We start from the raw sequence: 27,410 nt of genomic DNA, 5'->3' as shown, positions 1-27,410 counted from the left end.
TCAGCTAGCTAGCTCCATAGACAGTAAAAGAAAGGCCGTTTCTCCAACTTCAGTCAGTTACAAGGCAGGATTAGCTGGGAGACTTCTAAATGAGGGCGCACATGTAAGTAGTTCTTTTGTAGATTATGGTGAACTTGTGTGTGTTGTAGCAGTGCTTTGCTACTGAGAATGAGGTAGCATGCTAGCGTTAGCATTAGCGTGCTAACGCTAATGCTACGAGCTAACAGTTGTGGTTAGCCAGCTCGTTTCGGCTTGTGACATCACAAGCCGTGCCGATTTTGAACAGCTCACTCGGAGACTGAAGGCAGGACACATTCAGAAACCGTATCTCACTCAAAACAGCATGGATGGATTTTTTTACAAAGTTTGTATGCGTGTGGAAGCACCAGAGACACAGAAGAACACCCCAAATCCCAGAAAAAGTGTTTTTTTTCATAATATGGGCACTTTAATTGTAAACTTCTTGTTAGAATGAATAGTACAAAATCTCTCACTAAGAATCTGTCTACTACTTAGAAAAGATGTATGCTTAGTTTTCACACTACAGTACACGAACAGTGGGTATATATTAGAGATGAACTTTAAAAAATCATAACTATTTCTTTAATTTTTGTGAAAAATCTGAAGACAATACAAATGTAATCTGAATAGCTCTAATTATGTCAGTTAATCTAATGCTCATTAATTCAACTGTTTCCTGAGCCGATTTTGAAAAAACAAAAATGACACATTTAAACAAAGAGGAAAGGAAAGAAATCCTGATCCAATAATACAAATGAAAGGAAGAGATGCTCTCTGTTGACGTCTGAATCTCTAAATATCTGCCCCACCTCTCCTGTTTTTACATTTTAAAGACAAAGTCACTGTCAGCAGCCCAAAACATCTGACAACACCAGGCAGCTTCGCCCAAAAATAAATATTATAGATGTTTGATAATGATAAAAGTTTGTGCTGTGTGAAAAATCACTTTTCCAGCCAGGACAGTGTCACAAATATTAACAAAGGTACAGTTTGACAAAACAGTATTCTATTCACAGGACATTTCTAATCTTAGAAACATGGCTAATTTTAGCAAATACTTACTACATCACAAACGTAAAAATATATCAAAGAGCCAAGCATTTTCTTACCTTCTCTTAGACTTAGCACTACCTGATAAGTTATTCAATTAAAACCTACAGGAAACAAGGTTTCTCTGACATGAATACACTGTATAAAAAGTAAGTTATCTTATATTTTAATGTGTGTGTATGTGTGTGTGTTGGGGTATGTGGTTTACACGGACAACACGCTGGACTTTTCACCTGGGCTCCCGGACCTGAGAAATATTGTAGGTGGGGCTGTTTGTGCGGGAGGTCTGGGTGTCCTCCCCCAGAAAATTTTGAATTTCATAGATGTGATTTCCTGCATTCTGGTGCATTTTAGGGTGACCAGCTGGAGATCCAAAATCATTCACAATGATCAATTTGTGTGTAAATTTTAATGTTTCACACATATCAACTCATATTTGTTATTCGCTATTTTATGTAGGCCAATAAATTAAAAACGAGACATTGTGAGTCGTTGATGCAGAGGAGTGCTGCTCAGTTTTAAAACAGCCACACAGGTGACGCACAGGTAGTTAGGCCTACACTTAGACTAGGCTACAAGGGCACTGTTTACTGCTGAACTGTCATGTAAACCCTTGTGTTGTCCTCCGGGTCCTGGTGACTCGGAAGACAAAACAAGGGTTAATACAGCACCTTAGTGTTTTTTTGTACATCATTTTGGTCAGCTTAAACTGTGTTTAAATGTGCTCTAGAAATTAACTTTACTTACTTACTTTACAAGAGACAGGGTTTAGCGAGCAATTTTCAACAAAGTAAACGGAAGTACATAACATACATAAAAATTCAAAGAGGCAGTCTATAAGTACTCGTTTTCAGAATTATACTATGTTTGTATTAGTCTGCACAAGTCACATTTACCATCTGGTCTCTTGTGCCACCATTAAAACTAAGAAAAATATTGTTTTAATTTTGTTAATAAGAAAAAAATAACAGCATGTTCATTCAATCAAATATTTCAGTTATATCAAATTTCCTTGTTAAATTCACAAAGCCTTCACTAGTACAAATTTCAGTAGTACAAATATAGAATTTATGCTTTATATGAGATGATCGGATACAACATGTATGCCATACATTTTGTGATCAGAGCCCCCTATAACACCCACCACTGTAACCTCTATGCATTAGTTGGCTGGCCCTCGTTACACACTCGTCGCTTAACTCACTGGTACCAACTAATTTACAAATCCTTGCTAGGCAAAGCCCCGTTGTACCTACGCTAACTGGTCCCTATAGCTTTACCTTAACCTGCGCTCAAGCAGTTACATCTCCTTGGTCAACCCAAAAGCCCACACCTCCTTTGGCCCCCACTAGTTCCAGATCTCAGCTGCAAATGACTGGAATGAACTACAAAAAACCCTGAAACTCAAAACCCTTATCCCACTAACTGCCTTTAAAATACGTCTGTCTAAGCTCATTTATATAGACTGTCTATTCATGTATATTGTGTTTATTTTCTGAGCTACATCACTACCTACACCACTATTTTGCACTAACTGTATATTGACTCTTTACTATACTCAGCATTTATATAGACTGTATTTGTGTTGACTGTGTTATTACTATCTACATATCTACATCACTAACAAGTCCACAACTTGCATTAACTGTACATTGACTCTACATTATGCAGATGTGGGTAGAATAGCCAAAAATTGTACTCAAGTAAAAGTACTGTTACTTCAGAATAATATGACTCAAGTAAAAGTAAAAAGTAGTCATCCAAATAAGAGTAGAGAGTAGAGTAAAAAAGAGTAAAAAAGTGCTTGGTGAAAAAACTACTCAAGTACTGAGTAACTGTTGAGTAACGTCTGATTTATTTTTTAACACAAGCATTCAATCAGACAGACAAAAATACAAAATAATCATCTTTAGGCAAAATAAAATAATATAAATTATTAAAAAATAAAATTAATGAATTAATTACAAAATAGCTTAAATTAAAATAATCCAGGTAAATTCAAGTACTTAAAACAAATAAAATAAAAATAAATAAATAAGCACAAGTAACACAAATTTCCAAACCTTTATACTTTTTTTACCAGGCTCTGCAGGCAGAACTAGAACAAGGCAGCCCATAAACTCTCATAAAGTGTATATGTATGTGTGTGTGTGTGTGTGTGTGTGTGTGTGTGTGTGTGTGTGTGTGTGTGTGTGTGTATATAAACTTGCAGAAACAAAGCAGTGAGAAATCATTTCTGTGGTTCTCTAGTGAGTCTGTGTACTTAGTTTGTTGGGGTGAACCCTCTGTGGATTAAAAAAAAAAAATCTGTGAGGCTACAGGGAGATCAAGACATTAAAAGAGACTTATCACATTACATTTGGATGGATATATAGATATACATAGGAAATGTTTAAAACATATGTAGCTAACCTAAAAGACAAACATTCGCCTATCCACAACAAAAAAATAAATAAATTTAGGAAACTTAGTTAGATGTTGAGTTTTTGAATGCTGAAATGTCCATTTGTTTTGGTAGACACAGAAGACACCGCATAATGTAGCTGCTGTTTCGCACTTTTACTAAGGTAAACATGCTTTCAATATGAGGCCAGGGGTCTCATTTATAAAACTGCGCGTAGGATCCTTACTATAAGTGTACGTACGCCCAAAAGCCCAAAATGGCGTACGGCGAAAAAAAGTCTGATTTATAAAACCGTGTACGCACACCTGTAAGCAATGTTCCCTTTATAAATCAGAGATTACCTACAAACGTGCGTACGTGGATCAGCCTCTTATCCCGCCCTGTACACGCCCAGATAAGATTTAACAGAACTATATATTATATCCAAACAAGCCTTAGTGATAAAGTTGAAGATTATATATAATATTTAGAAAAGAAAACACTTAGCTGTCTGACATTTCCCTCTGGAAACAGCCGGTTTCCCCCAGAGTGGCGAGGACCTGTATTTGGACCGGGATGAACCGGGATGGCACGGTTCCGGCGCGTTGCCCTCTCTACTGGACCCAATTCAGTGCATAGATCTCAGCTCAGCTTTAGGGAATCTAAATCATCGTCATGGTCACTGAAGTCTCTTTTTCTTCTGATTCTTCCATTGGGGTTAGTCCTCCTGCAGGGCCAGCAGTGCCTTCATGCAGCATTACGCACGGGTTCAGTATTTATGTTTACAAAAATTTGTGATTGTTAACACCTTTCCAACAGCATCAACTAGTGGTATCCCCCCCCCCCCAGATACAATCTGAAGACGAAAGAAAGTGTAATAGGCAAACACACTTTTCTTCATGCAGGTTTTGTTATGAACAGTATTAAAGTTCGGACTGATAACGAGGACATTAAGGGTAAAGATTGCGCGAGAGCTTAACTGCTGTATTTTTGATGTACATTTGATGATATATGCACAGTATTAAAGACAGATATTTAGTTATTTACACTGTGTTCTGCTGTTATCTAATGCTGGGTATTTGATGTTATCCTGTATTCAATGCAGTGGGGCCATCTCATCATCCTGCGCTCCGTAACGGACAATGTGACTGCGAGACAGCGTCGATTCAATATTAAGAAACTTTTTTTATTTAAGATTTGAGTTGGAGGTGTTTATGGAACAGTTATCACTCAGTACAAACGCAAATAACACTGCTGGATTTAATCTTCATGGTAACGTGGATATGTAGTGAACAAATGTGCGAGGCATCAATATTTAAATTTTTTTTACTTTCAAAGTTATTCCCATTTACTTTCTGCAGTCTGACTTCAGTTCACCACCTCACCATCTGCATTGCCAATTCCTATTTTGTCTCCAAAATGTGCTTACGCATTGGTCAGAGTTTGCGTGGAGGACAACACATTTTCCCGTCAAGTTTGTTTTTTTATAAATCACTTCCCTTTGCGTGGGAAGTGGCGTACGCACATTTTCAGCCCCGTTTTGTGCGTACGCCGCGTTTATAAATGAGACCCCAGGGAAGTTCCCCTTCGTCTGTGTCTGCATTGCCAACGGTTGATTCTGACAATTTTGTTTTGCTACGACTGTAAAGCTAACCTGTCCCGCCGCTGAGATTGAGTATGGTCACGTGACGAGACTGCACAACTACATTTGATTGGTGAAACACAGTCACGTGGTAGAGCCTTTAGCGGAAGTCTCTCTCTCTGTCAAAATAAAACCTAGAAATGAGGCGTACGCAGGGGGGATAAAAACAATGACACGTAGAATACCAAAGAGGTAAAAAAAAAAGTAACGAGCTCATTGTAGCCTAATGTAGCGGAGTAAGAGTTTTTTTTACTCTTTACTACACCTCAGATATAGACATATGTATGTGTATGGTGTGTTATTACTATCTCACTCCTATTGTATTCTGTACTCTTGTATTGTATTGAATGTGAAACAGTATGTTGTCTTGCACGCCTACGCTTTTCTTGGACAGGTCGCCGTTGCAAATGAGAACTCTTATTTGTACAGGAACGTTGCTAGTCTAGCTTTCTGATTGGCAAATCTCTCAATGACCCTTGTGTTGAAATCTGGAATGTCCCGTGTGAGTTTTTTTCTCTATAGAGAGCATAGCCAGAGCGTTGAGGCGATCTTGTGCCATAGTGTTCCTAAGGAAAGTTTTTATCCTCTTTAAAGTAGAGAAGCACCTCTCTGATTCTGCTGTTGTCATTGGTGTGGTGATGAGGATCTTGAGAAGACGTACAGTTTCAGTGAATGTGTCTTGAAGGTTATTTTCCATTAGAACCTGAAAGAGAGCCAGTGCACCACTGCAACCCTTGAAGTCCTAATTTTCATAGATCAGGGACAGTTCTGTTTTGAGTCTGGCTTTGTCTAACATGGGATAGGCATCCACCGTGGTTTCTAGTGCTGCATCTGGGAACTTTCCGCTGTGTTGTGGGAACAAGTCTCCTTGCAACAGAGTGGCACTGATTAGATGCTTGGTGAAAGCAAACCTCTCCTTGGCTTGGCTCATAATGGTATCACATACCTATGAAGTGATACATAATTGTAGAAAAGTAAACACAGAAAACATTAAGTTTTCACATTTCTCAGTTCAACAATACAATCAGCATATTCATAGCAGTTACAATTTTGTTATGAGCAAGTAAGGCTTACTGTAATTATTAAAAGCATAAATGTGAAAAAAACTCATAATTTCTGCATCCTCCAGTAGATAGATATGTCTAATAATGACAATTCAGAATACAAAAATGTGCAACAAACAAATACATATAGGCTAATAGAATACAAAAATATAATTTCTGTTACTGCTTACCTCTATTGCCAGATGCTGTTGCGTTTCTTCTCCCATTGCCCTCCGTTTCTTCGGGGCTGGTTCCTGTACAGGTCCCCTATACTCCTCATCCTCAGTAAGAGAAGGAACGGAGTCCCTGATCCAAAACAAGTTTCACAAGTCACGGTCCACCCTGAAATTACTGTATCAGAAACCAACTTGCTGGAGATATAAAATAAATCCAGAACTGTATTAAAATATGTGCTATTATTGTGTTAGGCCTAGTCAATGCTATCTAGATTCATCACAAATAAATTCACTAGTCTAACATGATGACAAAATTATGATATATGATATTTTATTCATAATGTTATATTGTGCTCAGCCATGTGGATTTATATTTTTATTGTTTAGGCTACATAAGGATGTTTTCAGCCAATATGCAAAATCATAGCCTACCTGATAGCCTGTATGCTGTGAGTGAACCTCTGGGTGATCCCTGCGATGAAGACAGAGTCTGTGTTCCTCTTCTGCAGATGGTTAAACAGCATGTCTACATGTGGCATGATTTTGTGAAATAACGCCAGGAAGAAACGGAAAACCTCATCTTCGGGATGTGGGATGTCGCCTGCTGCATGATAAGGTTCAACTGATGCGCATAACAGTGAACGTAGTAGGCACTCCCGTAGATGTCTTGCACGTTACGCTACACTCCACCTGTCGCACCCCTCATTACTGCGGCACTATCATAGGCCTGGGCAATTAATTTTCTCTCTTGTCCAGCAGGAAGGATGGTGCTCAGCCTTTCCAAAACTGTAGTGGCAATCGTATCAGCGGTCGCATTTGGAAGCGTGATAAAATCCAAAAAGCGCTCTTGAATGTTGTTGTGGCCATCTATGTACCGCAGCACAAGCTGACAATGAGTGCAGACATCGGTTGTCTCGTCTGCCTGAACGGCAATATAGTCCGACTGTTTCACCTCTTCCAGAATGCGGTCTCTGAGAACTGACAACATGCAGTCTGACAGTTCATTTTGCACAGTCTTTGAAGTGCCTTTAAAAACTGTGGCGTTCTCCAGGTGCAGCTACAACTCACGGTCGATTGAGGCCATGAGATCAATGAGACCCAGGAAAATGTTTTCTGATATGTCACTCTCATCATGACCACGCAAAGCAAGTTCAAAAGAAACCACAAAATTTCACGGCATCAATGATCTTCGACAAAATATGACGATTCCTGTCCACTTCCTCGTTGTCCCTCATCTAGCTGTGTGGCTATGCTAATTCGGCCTAGCATGGCTAGCTTCACAGAGTTGTCCATATGCACGCTTCCCCGCTCATGTTTCTTAATGCGTTCTGACGCATGTTTCAGGTCTGTCACCCTTGTCTGTGTCCATGAACAATCACAAGCACTTGTTTTAAACAATAAGCAAGGGAAGCAAAATATTGCATTGGCGTACCCACAGCTAGTTAGCCAAGCCTTTCTATGGAACCAACCTCCGGAAAAGCTTCTCTTGTAGGTTTTCTCCTTTTCTCTTGCCTGTTGGGTTATATTCACTTCTGGCTTGTCTGGTCCGAGTCCTTTTACGATGAGTTTTTCCGCTAATGTTCTTCTTTCAAAGGATACAGGTGTAATGATTTAACTGAGTTTGGGGCTAGCTGAACTCCCACGACAGTGCTACTCGACGTCGCCATGTCGCACTCCTTTCTGCGATAAATATCCCGTCATGCCGTTTTCTAATCTACGCAATATTTTCAGAGCCACCAAACCATAAAATCGACGACGATGATTGGTGAAATATGTACATTTTTGCGTAGCAACCGGGCAACCATTGGCTTAAATTCCAGTCTGGTAGTGCTGAGCGAACTGGAGCCCAGGGAAGACTTCACGTTACGTGAAAGTGAATGCAAATATCATTCTGGAGAGTTCTAAACACATTCTCAAACATTTTCAAAAAGCATTATTAGCATGTAATTAACACAGATTATTTTTTCAAAATGAGAAAAAAAAACAAAAAAAAAACAGGCAGGCAGATTGGCGGGAGGTCGGCGCCCCAGCGCCCTCTATGGGCGAGACGCCGCTTGTTTCAATATCAAGACTAAACTTTCAGACCAAGTTCCTACACTATTTAGCTAACCCTATGAAATCAGATTTAAACTGAGACTCAGACCTTAAACCCCATAGTCTTTGTTTCATTTAAAATACGGTGTGTTGAAATACAATGCCAAAATAACTTAAGACATGTTACTAATTGTATTATTACTAACTGTACTTAAATTAATTAAAATATCAAAAGGTTTAGCCACTTAAATAGATGAACTGATTCTAAAAATGTATTTTTAATGCTGATGACTTTAATACCCTCCATATTGTCCACACTCTAATGTGGGCTAGTAAAGTTGGTGAATTATTAAGAAAACTGCAATTTCTTGTCAACTGTGGCATTAACTGAACTCATGTTTTGATGGCTTCAACTGGACAACACATTTTGTTTGTGATATTTTTTTCTTGTTTGCCTATCTTCCAGGGAATTATGCTGATAAAGAACATGGATCCAGAAGAGTGGCAAAGAAAGTGTGGTCTAAGGCTGAGGTCGCCGCAGTAATGCGACGCTTCAAAGATCCTATAAGCAGCAGAAAACTGGCCACCAAAACTGAATGCAGTCACTGCAAACTGGTGGAAGACCCTGTGTTGGCACAAAGAACAGTGCAAAATATAAGGGAGTTTGTTAGAAATAGAGGAATAACTGCAAAGAGGCAGTCACAAAAAGAAAAGATTTAAATACACTGACTTGTGGTGGGTTGTGGTTGTTTTTTTGTGTTTGTGTTAATGTTTTAAAAAGTATGGCTCTTGTGTTACAAGCCCGATCAGTGAAACTGCAAGGACCTATTGTTTTTGGTCCGATTATTATTATTTTTCTGAGTCCTTCATCGCATTTTTGAGGGGGTTAGAATGCACGAAAACTCACAAAAATTTGCACACACACAAGATTCAAAAAAATAACTCATATCCACCACTAGGTAGCGCTATTGCATAAAAAACACTTTTGGCCCTATAACTCCCAAACCGTACATCGCACATTCAAAAACCATATACTTTCACATTCCCTGGATCCAGCTAAATCTCCTGATATAGGCCACGCCCATTTCCGCCTAGACTTTAATGCATGAAAAATCGTGATTTATCGAAAACATACTTTGCCGAACTCCTCCTAGACCGTGCGACCGATCTGCACGAAACTAGGCAGGTAGCATCTCCAAACCGACCTGACAAAAAGTTATCCAAAGAATTGTTATAGGACAAAAATTGCGCATATTACGCACAAACAAATTTATGTAGCTAAGAATGAAAAACACCAACTTTACCATATCTCGACCAAAATAAATGTTATCAACGCAAAACGTAACATTCTTGTTTGCCATGACCCTCTGGAGGTGCCCCACACATTTCACGAAAGTTGGCCACTAGGGGGCGCTACAAGTACATAAAGTTTATACCTCATGAACGGCTCATCCGATTTTTACAAAATTTGATGGGTACCATCTAGGGCCACTCCTGAGGCCAACCCCACAGTGGGATACTGATTGATCAAAGTGGGCGTGGCCTATGGGACCCACATTTGGATTCACCACTTACACTAATGTGAACAACTTTAAATTTACAGGGTATATGTACAATGGGTCTTGGGCCTCACCTACCAAAAAATACACATGTGGACCACTAGGTGGCGCTATAATGAAGTCAAACGTGTTTTTGCCTATAACTCCCACATTACACATCGCACATTAGAAAGCCTTACATCCACGTGTTCCTTGAATTAAGCTGAATCACATGATATAGGCCATTTCCGCTAAGAAGTTTTTTCGCAATATCGCGCAATGGGCAAAACCAACTTTTTCGAACTCGTCCTAGGCCATGTGACCAATCTGCACCAAACCTGGTTAATAGCATGTCCAGATGGACCTGACCAAAATGTATCAAAAGAATATTGCTACGTTAAAGTATGCGTATTTTACGACCAAACTAATTTTCCTAGCTAGCTACCAAACACATATATCATATCTTGGCCAGATTAAATGTTATTAGCAAAGAACTTGAGATCATTGTTTACCATCCCACTACAATGCTATGTACCAAATCTGCCAAAGATCGGTCATTAGGGGGCGCTATAATCAACGTTTATTTGTTTTGGCCAATAACTCAATGCATTTAAATGGGAAATTTGCAATTGCAATATCTCTGCCAGAGTAAATGCTATCAACACGAAACTTGTGATGCTTGTTCGGCATGCCGCTCTGAGGCTCTCTGCCAAATTTGGTAAAGATCGGCCAATGGGGGTGCTATAGTCAACGTAGACCAGTTTGGGCCATTTTATCCCTTCTGAGGTCGAGCATATAGGTCATATACAACGCCAAACGTCACTTCTGATTCATAACTTAATAACTTTATAATTATAACTCGTAGAAACACAGTCTTTTGGAGCTAAAAGCGAACAGTCACCGCATTCTGCTGATGTCTTTGTTGTCTTCCTAGCCCTTACAGAAGGTTTTGTATCCAGCCTAGAAGTCCAGAGTTTTTTGGGGTTTTTTGTGCCATTTATCCATACTGTTACATCCAAGATTGATACACTGTATGTAAGAAATGTAAATAGTTTGTCCTTTATATGAGTTATAATGTTCAATATGTTTATTTTTGCACTGGATGACTCCAAATATATAGAACTGTTTTAGACAACACAAATGCTTGTGTGGCATTGCTGTGTGTGTGATATCAATATATATATATATATATATATATATATATATATATATATATATGTGAGATTCATGTTCCGTTTTATTTATTTATTTATTTGTCTTTATGGTCCTACAACCTTTTTAACATTCAAGTTACCTCACTGCAGCACAAATATTCTAATAGCCCAGTTTTTCCTGGAAAAAAAAAATGATGTTCATAGATTGACTGTGGACAACAGGGTTGATGTTTTACAAGCTTTTATAGAAAATAAAACCAGATGGACCAGAGGTTATCAAAAATCCTTTAGGGCTCTGGGATATTTGCAATGGCAGAAAATGCAGCTCACAACTCTTAATATTTCCTGACGTTTGCCTCCCCACCGTTACGCTTTGGATCCCACTTTTGCACGCTCCCCGGGTCGTTGGGGCTACTGGCGCCGGGAGGCTTGGACCCCATCATACCTGCTTGCAGTTCTAGTTAGGGCCAGAGCACGAACGTGCGAAGGAACCTATTGTTTGTCTAAAAGAATTCCAATTTACATGAAACTTAGAATGTGTGGTCTACATGTGATATTGCGTCCGCCAGTAACCCCCAGGGCAAGGGGTGAGGGCCCATCATCGCTGCTTGCAGCTTTAATTTATTTTTGTTATGAGCAACCATGGGTCTTTTGAAGTTGGGTAAGAATGAGAATCAAGCAAAAAATCTAAAATAAGTTATTGTCATGGCACTTGTGTTGTGTGACAATCTATTGTTTAGCTGTTACAGGCTGCTATCTGGCTGTTAGTCAGTGTCACCAACTAACAATGGTGATGTTTGAGTTGTACAATAAAATAATAATTAAGTCCCATTAATGCTTGGTGGTGTCAGGTTAATGTGTATTTATGTTAATGAGCAGTGACGTCATTGTCCCTTTAAAGTCCCAATAATGTTTATTTGGACCTTATAAGTCACATATTTTTCAAAAGGAGAACTGTCTCTATAAGCCACAATAGTTTTAGGGTGGTGTGTATCACGCTCTGAAGGGTGTATCTGAAGTCGAAAGTGACCTGAATTTTTTTCAGATTTTTTTGAGTGTTTTAATCTAACTCCCATAGCTCTAGGACCTCAGGAAAGGGTAGTCCATCTAAACCACCACCGGGCCTGTTTGGAGAAAAAGTCTGGCTAAACCACATAGACCCGTATGTGTGTGTGTGTGTGTGTGTGTGTGTGTGTGTGTGAGAGAGTGTCCGTGCACATGTCCTACCTGGAATCGGTCGATGGGGTCTTCTTGTTGCAGCTGGCTCTCTCTCTGTGTCTGATATTCCTTCTCAAACTTCTTCAGCTTTTTGGTTGGAACCTAAAAACACCAGAAAACTTGTTGACGTCATTATTTTAACTTTTATGCACCGAAAGCTGCCTGATAAAATCTCATTATTGTTTTAAGAGACAACATTTGAGATGTGTACTAAAAGCAACATTTTGGCTTTTAATGTTGATCAGTGTAGCTATTTTCAAAAGTAATCATGCTCAGTAGTTGCCACTGAAATAACTCTTCTCTGGCTCTAATTCTCTTAGTGGGACTCAAACTAGCAACCGTCTAACAGCCTACTTCTCTCAGCAATAATATCACTTTGCTGCCGTTTCCCCAAGACAAATACACCATTTGACAATTAAGTAGAGGGGTCAAAGCTCAGCTGCAGCTAAAGTAGGAGTCAGAAAAACAAAAACATCCAGTTATCACTCATATATTTATACTACAGTACATATTCAATAGGCTATGTCGAAAATGTGTCAAAGTGCTAGCTTTTTTTTACTCAATGATTTTACTCAATTTGGTAAAAAAAAAGCTTCAGTTTTGAGATCACCAACATTAAAGGGAACTGAAAGGGTCAGAGGTTACAACACAGTCAATATATTAACATATACCCTTCAAGCTCAAAAGTAACTGAACTAACTCTGAAACAGTTTGGTATTGTGGTTCGTGCTGCACAGTTTCTATGTTGCATTGCACAACCTGCACTTTGTTTATAACCAGTACATGTTTCTGTATGTTGTTCTCTACATGTGCTATTTTCACACGATATGATGTGAACATGCAAGAGACTCAGATTGCACATTTACAGTACATTTGAGTAAATCAGGGACTCGCCTTTATTATTGGAATTCTTCTCAAACAGAAACTTTCAATTCACATTCTGATCTACATGATCGACAGTCATTCATTTCCTACAACAGAAATTGGGATGATGTACAGACAAGACTCTGATGCGGTCATGAAGCCAACAAGAGGAGCACTCTGCCTCACCGTGGTGCTACCACTGCAGTTTCATTTAGTAAACAATATGTAGCCCTGTCTGTAAAGTGCAAAATGGGAGTGATTAATTCAATGCACCTTCAACTGTCCATGTTTTAAAGGTTAAAATGTTTTAAGCAGAGATGCACCGATTACAACTTTCTAGGCCGATTCCGATTTTCTTTGAGTTAGGCCAGTCGATATCGATTTTAGCCAATTCCGATTAAATTTTTTCTAACCACTTTACAGCACACACAAATATTTATTTTCTATCTTTTCTTTAATAGAAAATCTTACATTTTGCATAGAACATTTTTTAATTAGATAATTGATCGCTATAAAATACAACTATATAAATTACTCCTGGTGTGGGAAATTAACACACATCTAAAGTGCAATGTTATGGAAGAACCATTTCCTTCTTTTCACATCCAATATTCAACTAAACAAATGTGATATATTTAGCAAACTAAACTTCTGTATGTATGAAAACAGGTAATGGCAATACAATAATAGCCTATATAAATAACAAATAAAAATAAAATAAATATAGCCTTAATGCAGTATAAAGATATTTCTCAAAACACAGGCCTGTTTGAACGTCAACAGTAACGTTACCTGAAAATAGCGTGTAGTTCCTTTTTTAGCAAGTTTGCTTTATGTGTCATTGTGCATAAATGTGAACACTACCGTTGCTGTCAACAGGCTTATCTGCTAACGTTCGTTACCGATGGTTACCTCGGAACAATCCAGCAAATAGACGGTACCCTAGAGTGCCGTTACCTGAAACAGATGATTTAACGTCACCGCTCATTTGACACACAGTTTAACAACAAAACTAAACTCTTTAAAGATTACTATGTTTTTAAGCGGTATGCACCCCACTAACCTGGAAAGCGTTTTTAAACGGTAACGTTAATACAGCGTGTCGGAGGAATACAGCGTCTCTTTTTTTTAGTTTTTTTGTTTACAGCGTCTCCTACAGCGGCCAACGGGGTGTCACAGGCAGAGGGACCACACAGCATTTGCTAACGTTAGCTTCTTGTCTCATTTGGGGTCTGATAAACAGTAAATTCATCAAAGTCAGTGTGCCCAACGCTATTTTCCGATAAACTGTAGCTGTCATATTTCACGGGACCACGTGAGTGCGATTTTCATGTTCCAGTTTTTCAGCCTCAGAGGGGGGAGAGAGCGGCTGACTGTTCGAGCCGTGTATAATTAAGACTTTATGACATTTCATAAACAGCTGATTGAGCGGCAGTGCGCCGCTGCTACATGCATACAGCGAAAACCCTGCATGTGCACGTGTGATGTTGCGTGATGTAAATCATGCGACGCCCGAGTGCATTTGACTGGCATAAAATCGGCATATGTTAGTCTGACCGGCAGGTCACCAGTCATGGCCGATAACGTGAAAATAGGCCAATTCCGGTCACTGGCCGGTCAATCGGTGCATCTCTAGTTTTAAGGCACAATCGCTAATCCAAATATAAACACAAAGGACTGAAGACTGCCATTATGCCCACACTGATTAACAAGTATTTTTTAATATACAACAAAACTTATTAGGTGGAGTAAAACAAGCTATATTTTCAACTATGTCACGTTCAGAAAAAAAAATTATTTTCATTCTTCTACAGGTCTCTTTCTTCCACTATATGTAAATATTTCTTTAATGTATGTGGTCAAAAATACTGATTGGACCTTTAAACATGTCTCCAACAATTAAGTACTACACAGCAAGTCACGATAACTTCAACCTGTGACCTTAAAGGGTAACTACTGTTTTTTTCAACTTTTTCAACTCTTACTCTTTAACAGAAAGGTCAACCTCCTTAGAAATCCTTTCCATAATGTTGTCAGACACTTAGAATATCAATCTGAGCCTTTCAGTGGCAAAACGAGCACTTTTGTGAAGGTAAATACAAGCTGCACAATTGCCCTATTAACTTACATTGCAGCTTGTTTCGCCGCTGCCGACTGCAGCGATCTTGCTTAATACTGTCTGGACCAATGTCAAAGACTGTTGTTCCCATCAAGTCACTTAGACACAAACATAGGAAAATAGGGTTGGTCCAGGTTGGAAAAAAAACGGTAGTTACCCTTTAAGTTATGGCAGGTTGCATACAAAAGGCCAGAATAAGTTTAACTGTGTTTACTGAAGCTACCAAGCAATACAAACACAAAAACAAAGTCTGTGACTTCCTTGTGCATTCTTCTGCATCTTGGAAGTACAGTTCACATGGAAATAATTTAGCACATAAAGTATCTGCCAAAACATAAGACATTTAGTTAGTAAGCAAACAATTTTCTTTGTGGTGTAACTGTCTCTGAAATTCTCTTTTAAATAAGCATTTAGAGACTCAGTGTCATGTAACTCCCTGAACACATAAAATACTAATACACCTACCTACTAATACCAATACTAATACAGCCAAAATATCAACGTTGTGGTTTTAACCAAACAGCAATGAAGTATGAGACAACATTGATGATTGACTAATATAGAACTGCGTGTGTGTGTGTGTGTGTGTGTGTGTGTGTGTGTGTGTTTCCGGTGGGTGGTAATGTTATCTCCCCTGTGTGGAAACAGCGTTGTCATAGTACCCATAGTTAGGGCTGGGGATTCCAGGTCAGTCTGTCACATTACCCGCTCCTCTGAGACTACATGTTTCTTTCCATGAGGTGGATGTTGTAGACTTATGTATGTTTGTGTGGGTGTGTGTTGTGTTCCTACTGAAATTGTGTCTGATGTTTGAAGTTACAAAGATTTGTCAGTCAGTCCAGACGCAGAGCTCCTTGTGTGACTGTCAGTTTGTTTCCATTACTGATATAAATTTGGCATGAATGGAGACAGTGTGTGTGTGTGTGTGTGTGTGTGTGTGTGTGTGTGTGTGTGTGTGTGTGTGTGTCTCTCTCTCTCTCGAGTCAAGTACCTAATTCACTATTATATGGCTGCAGTTCAGTACTGTATGCTATTTTTTTTTTCTTTGTGTGTCTTGCATGTGTTACATGTATAAATGTGTATATAAAAAGTTATGGAAATAAAACTGAATACAAACTCATAACTGTGTTCTAAACGCTGATCCACAAGAATACAAACTAGTTTAAATATTTTTGTTACTTGGTGCAAACCTACTTCTTTTGTTAATTCCAAACCAACCAAAAACATAAAGTTTAACACTTATTGACATAGACACATAGAGAGGTGTTACACGTTCAACTGCTGTTTTGGAGCCAACCAAGGAACTGTACCGTTATTTGGGCATGTCAGAGATTATTATTTTAAGCTTTATTTGAGCATTTAGTCATATTGTCTTCTGTGTCTTAAATGCTGCGTTGATTTTTCCTCTAAATCAATAAATATACTTCCTTTCTGATCGTATAACTTTAAATAAAACTGATATACTTTGTCACAGTCTGTTGTAGTCTGGTGTTTACAGATCTCACACAATAACAATAAATTACACTTACTCACTGTAGTACTAACACTATTATCTATATACTGTACATATATATTATATCTACATACATACATATGTACTGTTGCAGTTCTTAACAGCGATTTTGTTAGCTAGGCCATTACTGTGATAATAACATAAAAACAACACAGCCAGCTTTGCGCGCACACACACACACACACACACACACACAGCATTTCGCTGTCTCAATACCTGTGCAATGTTCAATAAAGTTTAATTTAATCCCACCCCCCCAAGGAGTAAAAATGCCCAGCCTACAAATTAAGAACATCCTAGAGAATGAGTAAATAAAATGCACCAATAAACAAGTTAAAAAGCAGAGCATTGTATTACACATTTCCTTCATGAATAAAAACCAGATGAATGAAACTGAACAACTGCTTATTCACAGTGCCTACCAAGTCATTACCTGTCCTCCTCACTGACCTGCGAGTTAACCCTTGACCTATACAGCCCAGGAAACACTGAGGTGAATGAATGCCACACTGAAATCTATCTGACACACAATTCCCTGAGAGATAACAGATCTCAGACTCATTCTGCTGTTATCTGTGTGGGAAGAAAGAACAGCTTGGTCTCTGCAGGCTGGTTAATAATCATTTTATTGTAACAAAACAATTGAACGTGGTGTTCCCCTGCAGGCACCGACACATCCAACTACACACTCACGGTGCTGTGAGGTGTTTTGGATGCCAGCAATCTAAAAATGAATCCAATTTGACTCAATATCATGCTTTATCTTCAGCTATAGATGGGAAGTGACCCAATGGGCTGCCTGAAATTAATGTTTGTCCTACTTCTCAATGTGTGGTCAATGTGATAAAAGAAGAGAAAAGAAGATTTTTACATGGCAGCAACAATATGTCAATATGTATGTTATAATTATGTTTTAGCTAAGTTGTCAACCACTGTCATAGTTTTAGTGTTTGCCTCATAAATCTTGTTTTTGTCTTGGTGTAAAAAGGCCTCTGAAAAACAATTTGTCCCATTATGGTACACTTAATCTCTATTCTGAAATTGGAGTGATGGAAGTATTTTGTGACCCGATACCTCAGTCCAACCTTTAATTTACATAGCTCATGTTTCACACAATGAAATATGACCAAAGCAGGCCTTTTGGGATTATTTGATTAAGTAAATGTGGTTTCTTTTGTTAGCTTCTCTGACACTCCATTTTCCTAATGATACACAACATGACAAAACAATATTCAAAAGGAACAATTTTCTACTCAGCCCTCTTGTGTGTGTTGAAACCAGTGTGCCTGAAACTGTCCTAGAGTAATGGCCAAAATGTCAATGAAATGCACAAGAGAGTGAAAGACAAAAGGAGAGAATGATGCGTTTCCTGAGATTTTAAACACCTCCAGATTTGATTTCGAGACTTGAACACACACACACACACACACGTTACTAAAAGACACCTCTTGCTTGTGCTTTTCACCTCCTCTCACACACTTATTTATGGCCTTTAAGCATTCTCCTAAATAATGAATCTACCCCACCAACTAAAGACACTGGTTGTGTCATATTTTCCATGCTTCCTGTATGTTATGTGATGGTTTGACACTGCAGGTTAACAAACCCAAACTGCCAGTAAATATTTTTTTTCTTTCATGTTCAACACACTTACACACGTGAAGTAAAGTTTTAAGAAAGCCAAGAGGTTGCTTTTATTTGATATAAAATGACAAGTGCAAATCATTTCACATAGAATGGTATGTATTATTTTCTGTAAAGACAAACTACACATGCTGCATGTGTTGTTAAACTTGTTAACAATTTTCTATTTGCTTTTTCATGCTGCCATGACTCTCTCTACCAATCGTAATTTTGTTAAAAACCATCTCTGCCTCAATATTAGAATAATATGTATTATCACTTTTTTCACACTGATCTAAATTAGTTAAATGAATGAATTTAAATACTAAGTCCTCACAGCAATGAACCCTGATTGGCTGAGAACAACAGATATTAGCGATCAGGGTCAGCTGGAGAACAGCAGCTGGTAGAGATTCAGTGTTTTGCTAAAGGACACTTAAGCATGTTGAACCTGGTTCTCCTGGGTTTACACAACACTGCTGATACAAAATAGAGAACTTCAATAAGAAAGAAAAGGCTCTTTCTCACAAACTCCAAAATATGTATATGATTGCACAATACACAAAAGAGTTTGTGTAACAGATCTTACGACCTTTATTTAGTATTTTACATGTACAGCCAGTGAAGCTTAAGTGTTGTTCTCATTGAGTTACACATAAAAACAGGAATCAGGCAGACAAGCTGAAGTACCGATTATGCAACCTGCTGCTCTCCTACACCCCTAAAACACACAAAACAGTACAGCATGACTGTGTAATGAAATGCCACGCAAAACTAGGCTGTGCTTTCCTGTTAGAGGTGAGGCTTTTATTCAAACATACAGACTATAACTACAGCTACAATCACTTATGATCCCCAACTCCACGACCTTCACATACAAACTGCATCAGAGTGCTTCCATTTCTCAAAATCTGCTGCCCCCAGCTTGCTGATTCATTGTCAATCAAGACAGATTAAAAACCATATGAGGCAATGTATATATAAATGTTGCAAAATATATTCTATAAAATGACACAATTACAAAAAAACTCCCCGACTTTCCCCTGCCTTCAGAGAGAATGCTGACCTTTACGTTGATATTTAGTTTTTATCATGTAGCTGATATATTTATCCAGAGCGACTTACAGTCTGTACTTACAGTAACTGTAAAATAAGTTACAACTCTCAGGTCACCAACATCACAAATTACCAACAGTATTACAGGAAAGTGTCAAACTCCCTTATATATTCAGACATTCTCAGTAACTCTCCTCGTATGAAAAACATCTCAAACTTTAAGCTCTGCTGAATTACACAACTAGTGAGCTTGTACAAGGCTCAGCATCTTGCTCAAGGCCACTTGAACAACAGACAGCAACACACATGGTTGCTGCTGATAGACATAAACTTGCAGTTTCCGGGCTCGCACCAGCAAATGCATCCTTATACTCGCTTCACAGAACTTTCAGTGTAAATATTAGAGGCCAGAGGGACTGATTCAGGTAATGCGATTAAAGACGCCTGGTGCCACAGGAATTGGTAGCAGGCCCACTTTTAGATTCTTGACCTGAATCCCTGCAGCAGAAAATGGAATTGGTCCCAAACCTCCAAACCGAGATCGCGCACTGTAATGTTATACTGGGTATTATACCACCAGAAAGAGATGGTGTGCGTGTGGAGAAGGGTGATCTGCTCTTAAGTAAAGTGGCCTTACAAGAGTTTGAATATTGAAATAAAGACAAACCAACTGGACATTTCAGAAAAAAACTCAGCCATGGAAGTCTATTACCCACGTGAGGGAAACACAAACAAACAAAAACGGAAAAACACACACACACACACACACACACACACACACACACACACACACACTTCATGTCAAATTTATTTCGGTAATTGAAACAAACTGACACACAAGGAGCTCTGCGTCTGGACTGGCTGACAAATCTCTGTAACTTCAAACATCAGACACACTTTCAGTAGGAACACAACACACTGCCACACAAACATACATAAGTCTACAACATCCACCTCATGGAAAGAAAGTTTCTTAGCTACCTCCGTTTATAAACAAATGTATAAGCAATGCCAAAAAGAAAAAAAAAGAAAAAAAAAAAATGATAAAGACATTAAACATTACAAAAATAGCATTACAAAAACAACCATCAATCAAAAAGAAAGAAGCGGGTGAATTCCACTATCTACAGCATTTCTCTTATCTAAAAACTGCAAGAGATAAGGGTCAGAAGGAATAGTTGGGAATGTCTCCCATCAGAGTTAAAAAGATATACACCCAGAGAGGGATGGAAGAAGAAACAAAAGAAAGAAATGAAGAGAGACAGAAAGACAAAAGAAATGAACAGACCTACCACCGGTCTGGGAGCTCTGAGAGGTCTGGAGTGGGCGACCAAGCGAGCCAGGGTGTCCTCCTCACCCGGTCTGTCGACTACATGAGCGTCGTATGCTACCATGATGGACACCTCCTTCATCATCTTGACTCCTCTTGCTTCCAACAGCAAGGAGGAGTAAGAAGATGAAGAACAAGAAGAAGAGAGAGGAGAAAAAGTGGCGAAAGGAAAAGGAGAGGAGTGCAGCTGACAGGTTTAGATTTCTCTCAGAGAGTGGAGGAGGCGACTGGCTGCTTTCAAGAGTCGCTCAGGAGCCGAGCCCCGCCCACTGACAGGAGGAGGGGCGGGGAGAGTGAGAGGGTAGTACAACACACCTGTTTGTTTCTCCCTCTCCCTCTCTGTAACTCTAGGAGTGTGCAACAAAGGAGGATGAGTTTGCTTTTTTTCCCTTTCCACTAACTGAGTACTGCCCCCTCTCTCTTTAAACGTCTCTCATTTGTATCTCTCCCTTCCTCTTTTAGACTCTCTCTTTAGGGTGCACTCAGGAGTTTTTTTTTGTTTTTGTTTCGTGTTGCGGGTGAAAATAGAGATAAAGGCTTGTTTACACAGATAAACTGTGTGTGTGTGTGTGTGTGTGTGTGTGTGTGTGTGTGTGTGTGTGTCTGAAGAGAGATAGGAAGGAAGTTGTCAGATAAACCACAGTGACTTGTCGTTTATAGTTGCACATCGTTCCAACAGTAAAACCCAGGAAGTGAAGTAAAAGCGACTTCAAGGCTGTCCTGGACGATGCCTGAATACTGTAGCGTCCTCCCATAGAACCACACGGCTAAAAACTACCTGACAACCTCTTTGTGGTGATGGCAAGAGATTCCTCTGTTAGCGGAGACACATCAACAACCAAGGGCTCATCTCTCTGTATCTAATCTCTCTTACTGTAAGTCTTTTTATGCCACTGTGTTTTCGCTCTATCCCAATCATACCTGGCTGCACCATCAGGCCCATTTGTCGATGTATGCTCGTGTGACTTAAAGGATGTATTAATAGCACATAAATAATGATTATTTCAATTGCTCAAAACAAAGGGGAGCTATTTAAAGTGTTCAATATGCTATATTTACTTTTCTCTGTAAATCTGGCCCTCTGAGTTGTAGCTTAATAAAAGTCAGCTTAGTTAACATGAACAAAGCTAGCTAGGCCAGCAGGTTCATCCAATGTTAACAGTTGGGGCCTGTATCACAAAATGGTCTGTGGTCTGTGTGGAAGTCTTCAGCCTTCATGTAGATCTTTGTCCTGGACTCTATATCATTTCATCTTCTCTGTAAATGATGCTGTCTCTCAACACACATCCTTCTATCTTCCTTCTTCTCAGTCTGTTAAAGTTCAGCTTCTCTGTAGGAAGGATTTGGTAAAAAACGGATTAATCAGTCAAACCCTGAGCGGCAAATGAATATACGACATCGCTCTCCTTTTTTCTTAAAGGACTGAAAACTTTCATCACTCCAGCTGCGGTCCGGCGGATGTTTAAAAAGGCTGAGAAATTTAAATTCTTCCCATAATCCCGAGAAAGGCTAAGCCACCCTACTGCCTGTTGTGTTAATCAAGCTAAGGTGCCAGTGAATTCTTTCGATGTTTTAAGCAGCTTAAAAGAGTTTAGCTGATCCGATTTAGACGTCGAGAGAGAAAAATATGTAAAAAGGGGGGTGAGAGCAAAGTGGCTTGGACAGGCAGGTTTTCCCTTTTTTCTCTGATGGTGTTTGAACATGGCAGATACTCCAACACTCTTCCAAGGTTAGTATTGTATCTACTGTGGCGTGTCACAAGCTGATGTGTCATACTGTGATCTGTTGCTGTACTAGTTAGGGTTGGTTGGTTGGATGGACGGTGGCAAAATTGGGGAAAAGTAGTGAAAAGAAAGATTCTTTCTTCTGTTAGTCCTTCTCATCACTCTACAGTCTTGTTTAAATAGCTCTCCATCTGACTGACTTGCTGCATGTACTTGTATCCACAGGGAAAATTCTATTTTAAAAGTTAAAAGAGTGACTTGTTTACAAACATGACAGTAGAAAGAAGATAAAGACCTCAGACACACACACACACACACACACACACACACTCACACACACACACACAGAACAAGAAATGATAAAGGTTCAAGACCCAATGAGATTGAATGAAATCAACACAATTTATGTATATGTGCTTTTGTGTGTGAAAGCACAAGTGGCGAGAAAATATGAACCTGGTAAAGACAAAATTCAGAAGAGTAAACTCGTGATAAGGCTCGTCTGACAGATGAAAGAGATGACAAAAATAAATAAATACGGCAATACAAGAGGAAATTGAGGAAAAGCAGTGGAGTAAAAGATCAGCGAGGGATTATGGAGAGATGAGCCGAGAGAGACAGAAAGTGTACTGTACCTGTCTGTCCTGAGCAGCTCACTAGCTGCCTGAGCACAGTCTCTCTTCAATCAGTATTTGTGTTTTGATGACGCTTCATTTAGTCAGTTGCTTCCAGTGGGGGTGTGTGTGTGTGTTTGTGTGACAAATACAAAGGAAAAAAACTGTTTGAATGAGTAGCGAAACATAATGCATACAGAGCAGGAAGGTCACTGAATCAAACTATGACCTTCACAGTCACCAGATTAAAATCCAGGTAAACAATTATTGGAGATTTTGGACTAATGGGTAAAAAACTCCATCACAATAATCAACACACAGAAAAAGGGAATATCTTTAGAAGAATGGTTGCGGTTGGGGCTTATCAATTTGTGTGTTTATGCCTGTAAAGTCCTGATATTACAGGTTGCATTGCAGCAGAATTGTGCAAGAGTACCAAAATGCTACCAAACCACTACAGATAAACTGTGAGTCACAGTGCAGGATATCCTGTGTGTAGAAATACACAGAAATACACCAAACATTGGGGGATCGCATCGTCCTGCCAAAATGTCCTTGAGCACAACACCACATCACAACCTGCTTAGTCACTGAAAGTTTTTTTTAGATAAGAAAGCCGGAAAAATGCCCAAAATGTTAAATATTAACTGTAAGTAGATACAGGAGACATGGAGAGACAAAGAGCGAGCAGGGGAGAGAAAGAGAGGAGGGAGGATGATTATCTCTTCCATCTTTCTCAGTTGACTCTTTCCTTCCTCTATCACAACAAACTCTGCTGACACACATGCACACACGCACATTATCATATACACGGTGTACTGCTTTTGGTCTCTGTTGACCTCAGCAAATTCCACAAATGCCAGCAGCCTTATTAAGGTCAATAGGAGGATGAAAGAGTGTGTGTGTGTGTGTGTGTGTGTGTGTGTGTGTGTGTGTGTGTGTGTGTGTGTGTGTAAATTTAGCTGGTAAGCTTTAAAGAAAACTATGACTAGGGTAAGGGTTTTTTATCCATGAAAGCCATCTTTTATGGGCTATTGTCAGATTGCAGTTAAGACCTATCAACGACAACATACAAGAAAGACCAAAAACAGATAAAAACAGAGCAAAGAATCAGCAAGAATGAATAACATGGCATATTGCAAAGGGTAAACACAACTAAACTATACGTAAAACCTGCGAAACTACTGACAAGGTAGTGTAGCGCTTTTCTGCTGAAAACAGTTGCCTGCTGTGGCCGAAAATGATGCTACGAGAGCGTTGAGAGTGAACTACAATAGTACATTTATGGACTGGACAGCTAAACATTTAGCTAAAACTAAAAACGCTATAAAGCTCTAACATTGTTTTCACATTTATCTTTGATATATTATTGTAAATTATAGTTTTTAGCCACTTTAAAGAATGCACTAATTATCTGAGACATATTCCTCCTCTTTCTGTCAAACTTCTCCAACACAGCAGAGCTCCAACCCACAGTACATCCACTTCATAAAAGCTTTTCCCGTTCGAAACATTTGCTGTGTGGTAGCTCCTTTCCTGCTGCATAGAAAGTGATGCATTTTACATTACAGGCTTGTTTTGGAATAAACTAAATAAGAAAGCTGTGACCATCCCCATGGCTGAAGAGACAAATACATTATTAATATATTATTATTCAAAGATGTCACACGCAAATTACTTAAGGTAAAGAAAAGTAAGACTTTCTGTCCCAGAAAATCCAAAGAAGAAGATCACATACAGTCCCACCTACTGTACTCCTTTTGACTGACAGCTGATCTCTTCAAAATGCATTGTAAATAAAACACAAGTAATCTTAACTCTGGGCACCAAATACATAGACAAAAAGAGATCAACAGCTCAGAAGTTAGCACAATACACCAATACACCTGAGATCCAGTGTTGTGTGGACAAATCAGGGATGTCACTCATTGTCACTAAAGGGTCCTTACCTTGATGTTGCAGGCCTGCTCCATAAGCCTGCGGGCGTTCTCCGCAGCTCTGTAGCGTTTAGGGAGCTGGACTCTGAAGAACTTGAGAGCGCCTTCGAAGTCCGCCTGCAAGAGGTCCTCTTTAGACGTCTGGAGCGAGACATGAGGAGGTGGGAGGTGGTGGTGGAGACAGATAGACACAGAGCGGTCATTAAGAGTCAAACATGTAAAGCAAACAGTTGATTATCCCCAATTGCTGGCTGCCATTAGCTTTCTATATTCACAGTAGACAGGACAGACTTATAAGGTTCTCATCTTGGGAGCAATTTCCCTTCTGCCATTCAGCTTTCAACTTTTTTTCAAGTTCTCTCTAACATGATCCTTTAAAGTGCTTTACCCTTGAAAGTGTTTGCTTTATTTTATGTGTTGCTTGAAGCAGTTTGAGGTTATTCTAATTTTTACCTTGTTTATAAATTACAGAGAGCACAAGTTTAACGCCTAAAATGCAAAACAAAAACATTGTAGTCCACCTTAAACCACTGCCAAATACGATCCTGTCATGCAATATGGTGTGAGCATACAAGTTATAGCAACGGGAAAGTTGTTTGGAAGCACTCCCTCCATTGAAAACAAGTGTCAAGATGTCGAATGCAAAAGCCCCAACTGGTGAAGTAGAGCTGCTCAGTCACTGAACTTGTACTGGGTAACTCCGAGTGTGAATCAGAGGCAATAACAATCAATAACACCATCTTGTGGTGTAAGGATGCATTGTCACAATAATCTATCCAAATATTACTACATGTACTGTTACTCAAGACCAAGTCTACATTTATGTTTTTAAATGTGATCCAGAATAGATTGTCTTCTGGTTGTTTAATTTCCAATGGTAAATGAGAGCATGGGATCAGCTATTATGAAATATAACTTCTAAGCAGCATGCATAGTTGATATTAGCATTCCAAGAGTTCCTTGTATGAGTTTTTCATATAAATCTATTCATGTAAGATTCAGGGTTTATAGCAGAAAGCTAATAGGCTAGCCTTTTGTAAATAACATTTGAGGTAATTGGTTGGCACATCTATCCAATGTGACATATATACTGTAAAAGGTCCACAGCTTCAATTTCAAAAGATGCCAAGGGTTAGAGGTCTAACCTTCACCACAACAGATGCAATAACTATTTGTTTGGCAGAAGTACAGAAACAGAAGATGCTTTTTTGAGACATGCTTTCCTGCTTTTTCCCATCTTCTGTCTTCATCAGTAGCTCTTTTCATTTATCAACACAAGTCAAACTAACAACCATCCCTGCATGCTCAGTTTCTTTCATCCAGCATCAGTTTCCCGGTCCCCCTTCTCTCACCGCTAGCAGCTTAGGGACGAAGAGCCGGTGTCCCATCCCAAGGAGATCCATCACCTTGCAGTATGAGTCTGCTGAGGCCTGACTGCTGTGGGCAATCTCCTCCGCCTTTCCTTCTCCGTCCACCATTGCCCTGCGCACTGCTGGAAGGGGCAGATGCGGGGTCAAGGCAGGCATAGGAGGAGGAGAGGGCGGAGGGGAGAGTGTAGGAAATGGTGGCAGGGTGGGGCAGGGTGAGGGAGAGGGGCGGTCCCGCTCCGGGGCCAGGGTGGCAGATGACTCCAGCGTGTCGTCCGGACGTCCCAGTAGGTTTCTTGGAGTTGGAGTACGTGTGGACTGGTAGCAGGGAGTGTTCAACTTGAGTCGAGATTCGTCTTGAGGTCACTGAGGTGAGGTCTTGAGTCCTGGTGAACGAGGTGACTGACCTTCTGGGAAGAGAAGCTGATAATACCACATGAGGCAGAGCCACGACAGACTGATGTTCAGGACGCCAGCTAGGAAAGAAGCGATGAGACACTCATAGGGACACACAGCAACTCAGCAGAGACAGCCCAGGCATCCAAGGCATGCAACGTTAACATTAATCCAGTTCATCTAGGCAGCACAGAATTTAGACAAGTGGACAAGACGTCAGTGGAGGTCACTCAGCTTGTACCACTGTCAGAGCCCAGTAACAGCCACAAGGCGCGACAAAATAACAGTCAGGAAATTATGTATTGATGCTGCTTTTGGCATAATGCTGAGTCTTCCAGCTACCTGCCAGACTGACTTTGAAATCCAGTCACACTACCCACTCTCATCTTCCTGTGCCAAACTCCCCCAACTAATTCCAATCAGTACGCCGCTCCCTAGCAACAAAGCTGATCAACACGTGTGCTGCTGCTCCGGCAAACAGCAGCGATGGATAGGTACGCCACCTTTTTTTTTTTTTTTTCCTCCTTCGTTGTAAGGCTTCAAAGACATAAAGAAAATCTCCCTCAATCTGCCTGAGTAGCCTAACGCTCAAGGCTAGGTGCGTGTGA

The 27,410-nt window shown here is 39.6% G+C and overlaps 2 protein-coding genes across 5 annotated transcripts in view; both read right to left on the bottom strand.

Annotated features, from left to right (window-relative positions):
• Window positions 1-27,410, bottom strand: part of rabgap1l (RAB GTPase activating protein 1-like) — a 110,912-nt gene that overhangs the window by 9,608 nt on the left and 73,894 nt on the right. For 2 of the 4 annotated variants that reach the window (XM_078258654.1, XM_078258655.1), the window contains exons 10-11: window positions 25,052-25,180; window positions 12,269-12,361 (exon numbers count right to left, since the gene is read on the bottom strand). In XM_078258654.1, the coding sequence (XP_078114780.1) occupies window positions 12,269-12,361; window positions 25,052-25,180 (222 nt within the window). Of the gene's footprint in view, window positions 1-12,268; window positions 12,362-20,726; window positions 20,987-25,051; window positions 25,181-26,391; window positions 27,296-27,410 lie in introns of those variants that run through there. The other 2 variants (XM_078258656.1, XM_078258657.1) reach the window with 2 other exon arrangements.
• On the bottom strand, window positions 3,209-8,603 carry LOC144523223 (uncharacterized). The gene is made up of 3 exons (XM_078258651.1): window positions 6,748-8,603; window positions 6,331-6,445; window positions 3,209-6,042 (listed from the first exon to the last, which is right to left on the bottom strand). The coding sequence occupies exons 1-3, from the start codon at window positions 6,852-6,854 to the stop codon at window positions 5,839-5,841; spliced, it is 426 nt and encodes a 141-aa protein (XP_078114777.1). The 5' UTR covers window positions 6,855-8,603; the 3' UTR covers window positions 3,209-5,838.

This window comes from Sander vitreus, chromosome 9 (genome assembly GCF_031162955.1).
Source record: "Sander vitreus isolate 19-12246 chromosome 9, sanVit1, whole genome shotgun sequence".
Taxonomy (NCBI): Eukaryota; Metazoa; Chordata; class Actinopteri; order Perciformes; family Percidae; genus Sander; species Sander vitreus.
This window is presented reverse-complemented; position numbering and strand designations above follow the sequence as displayed.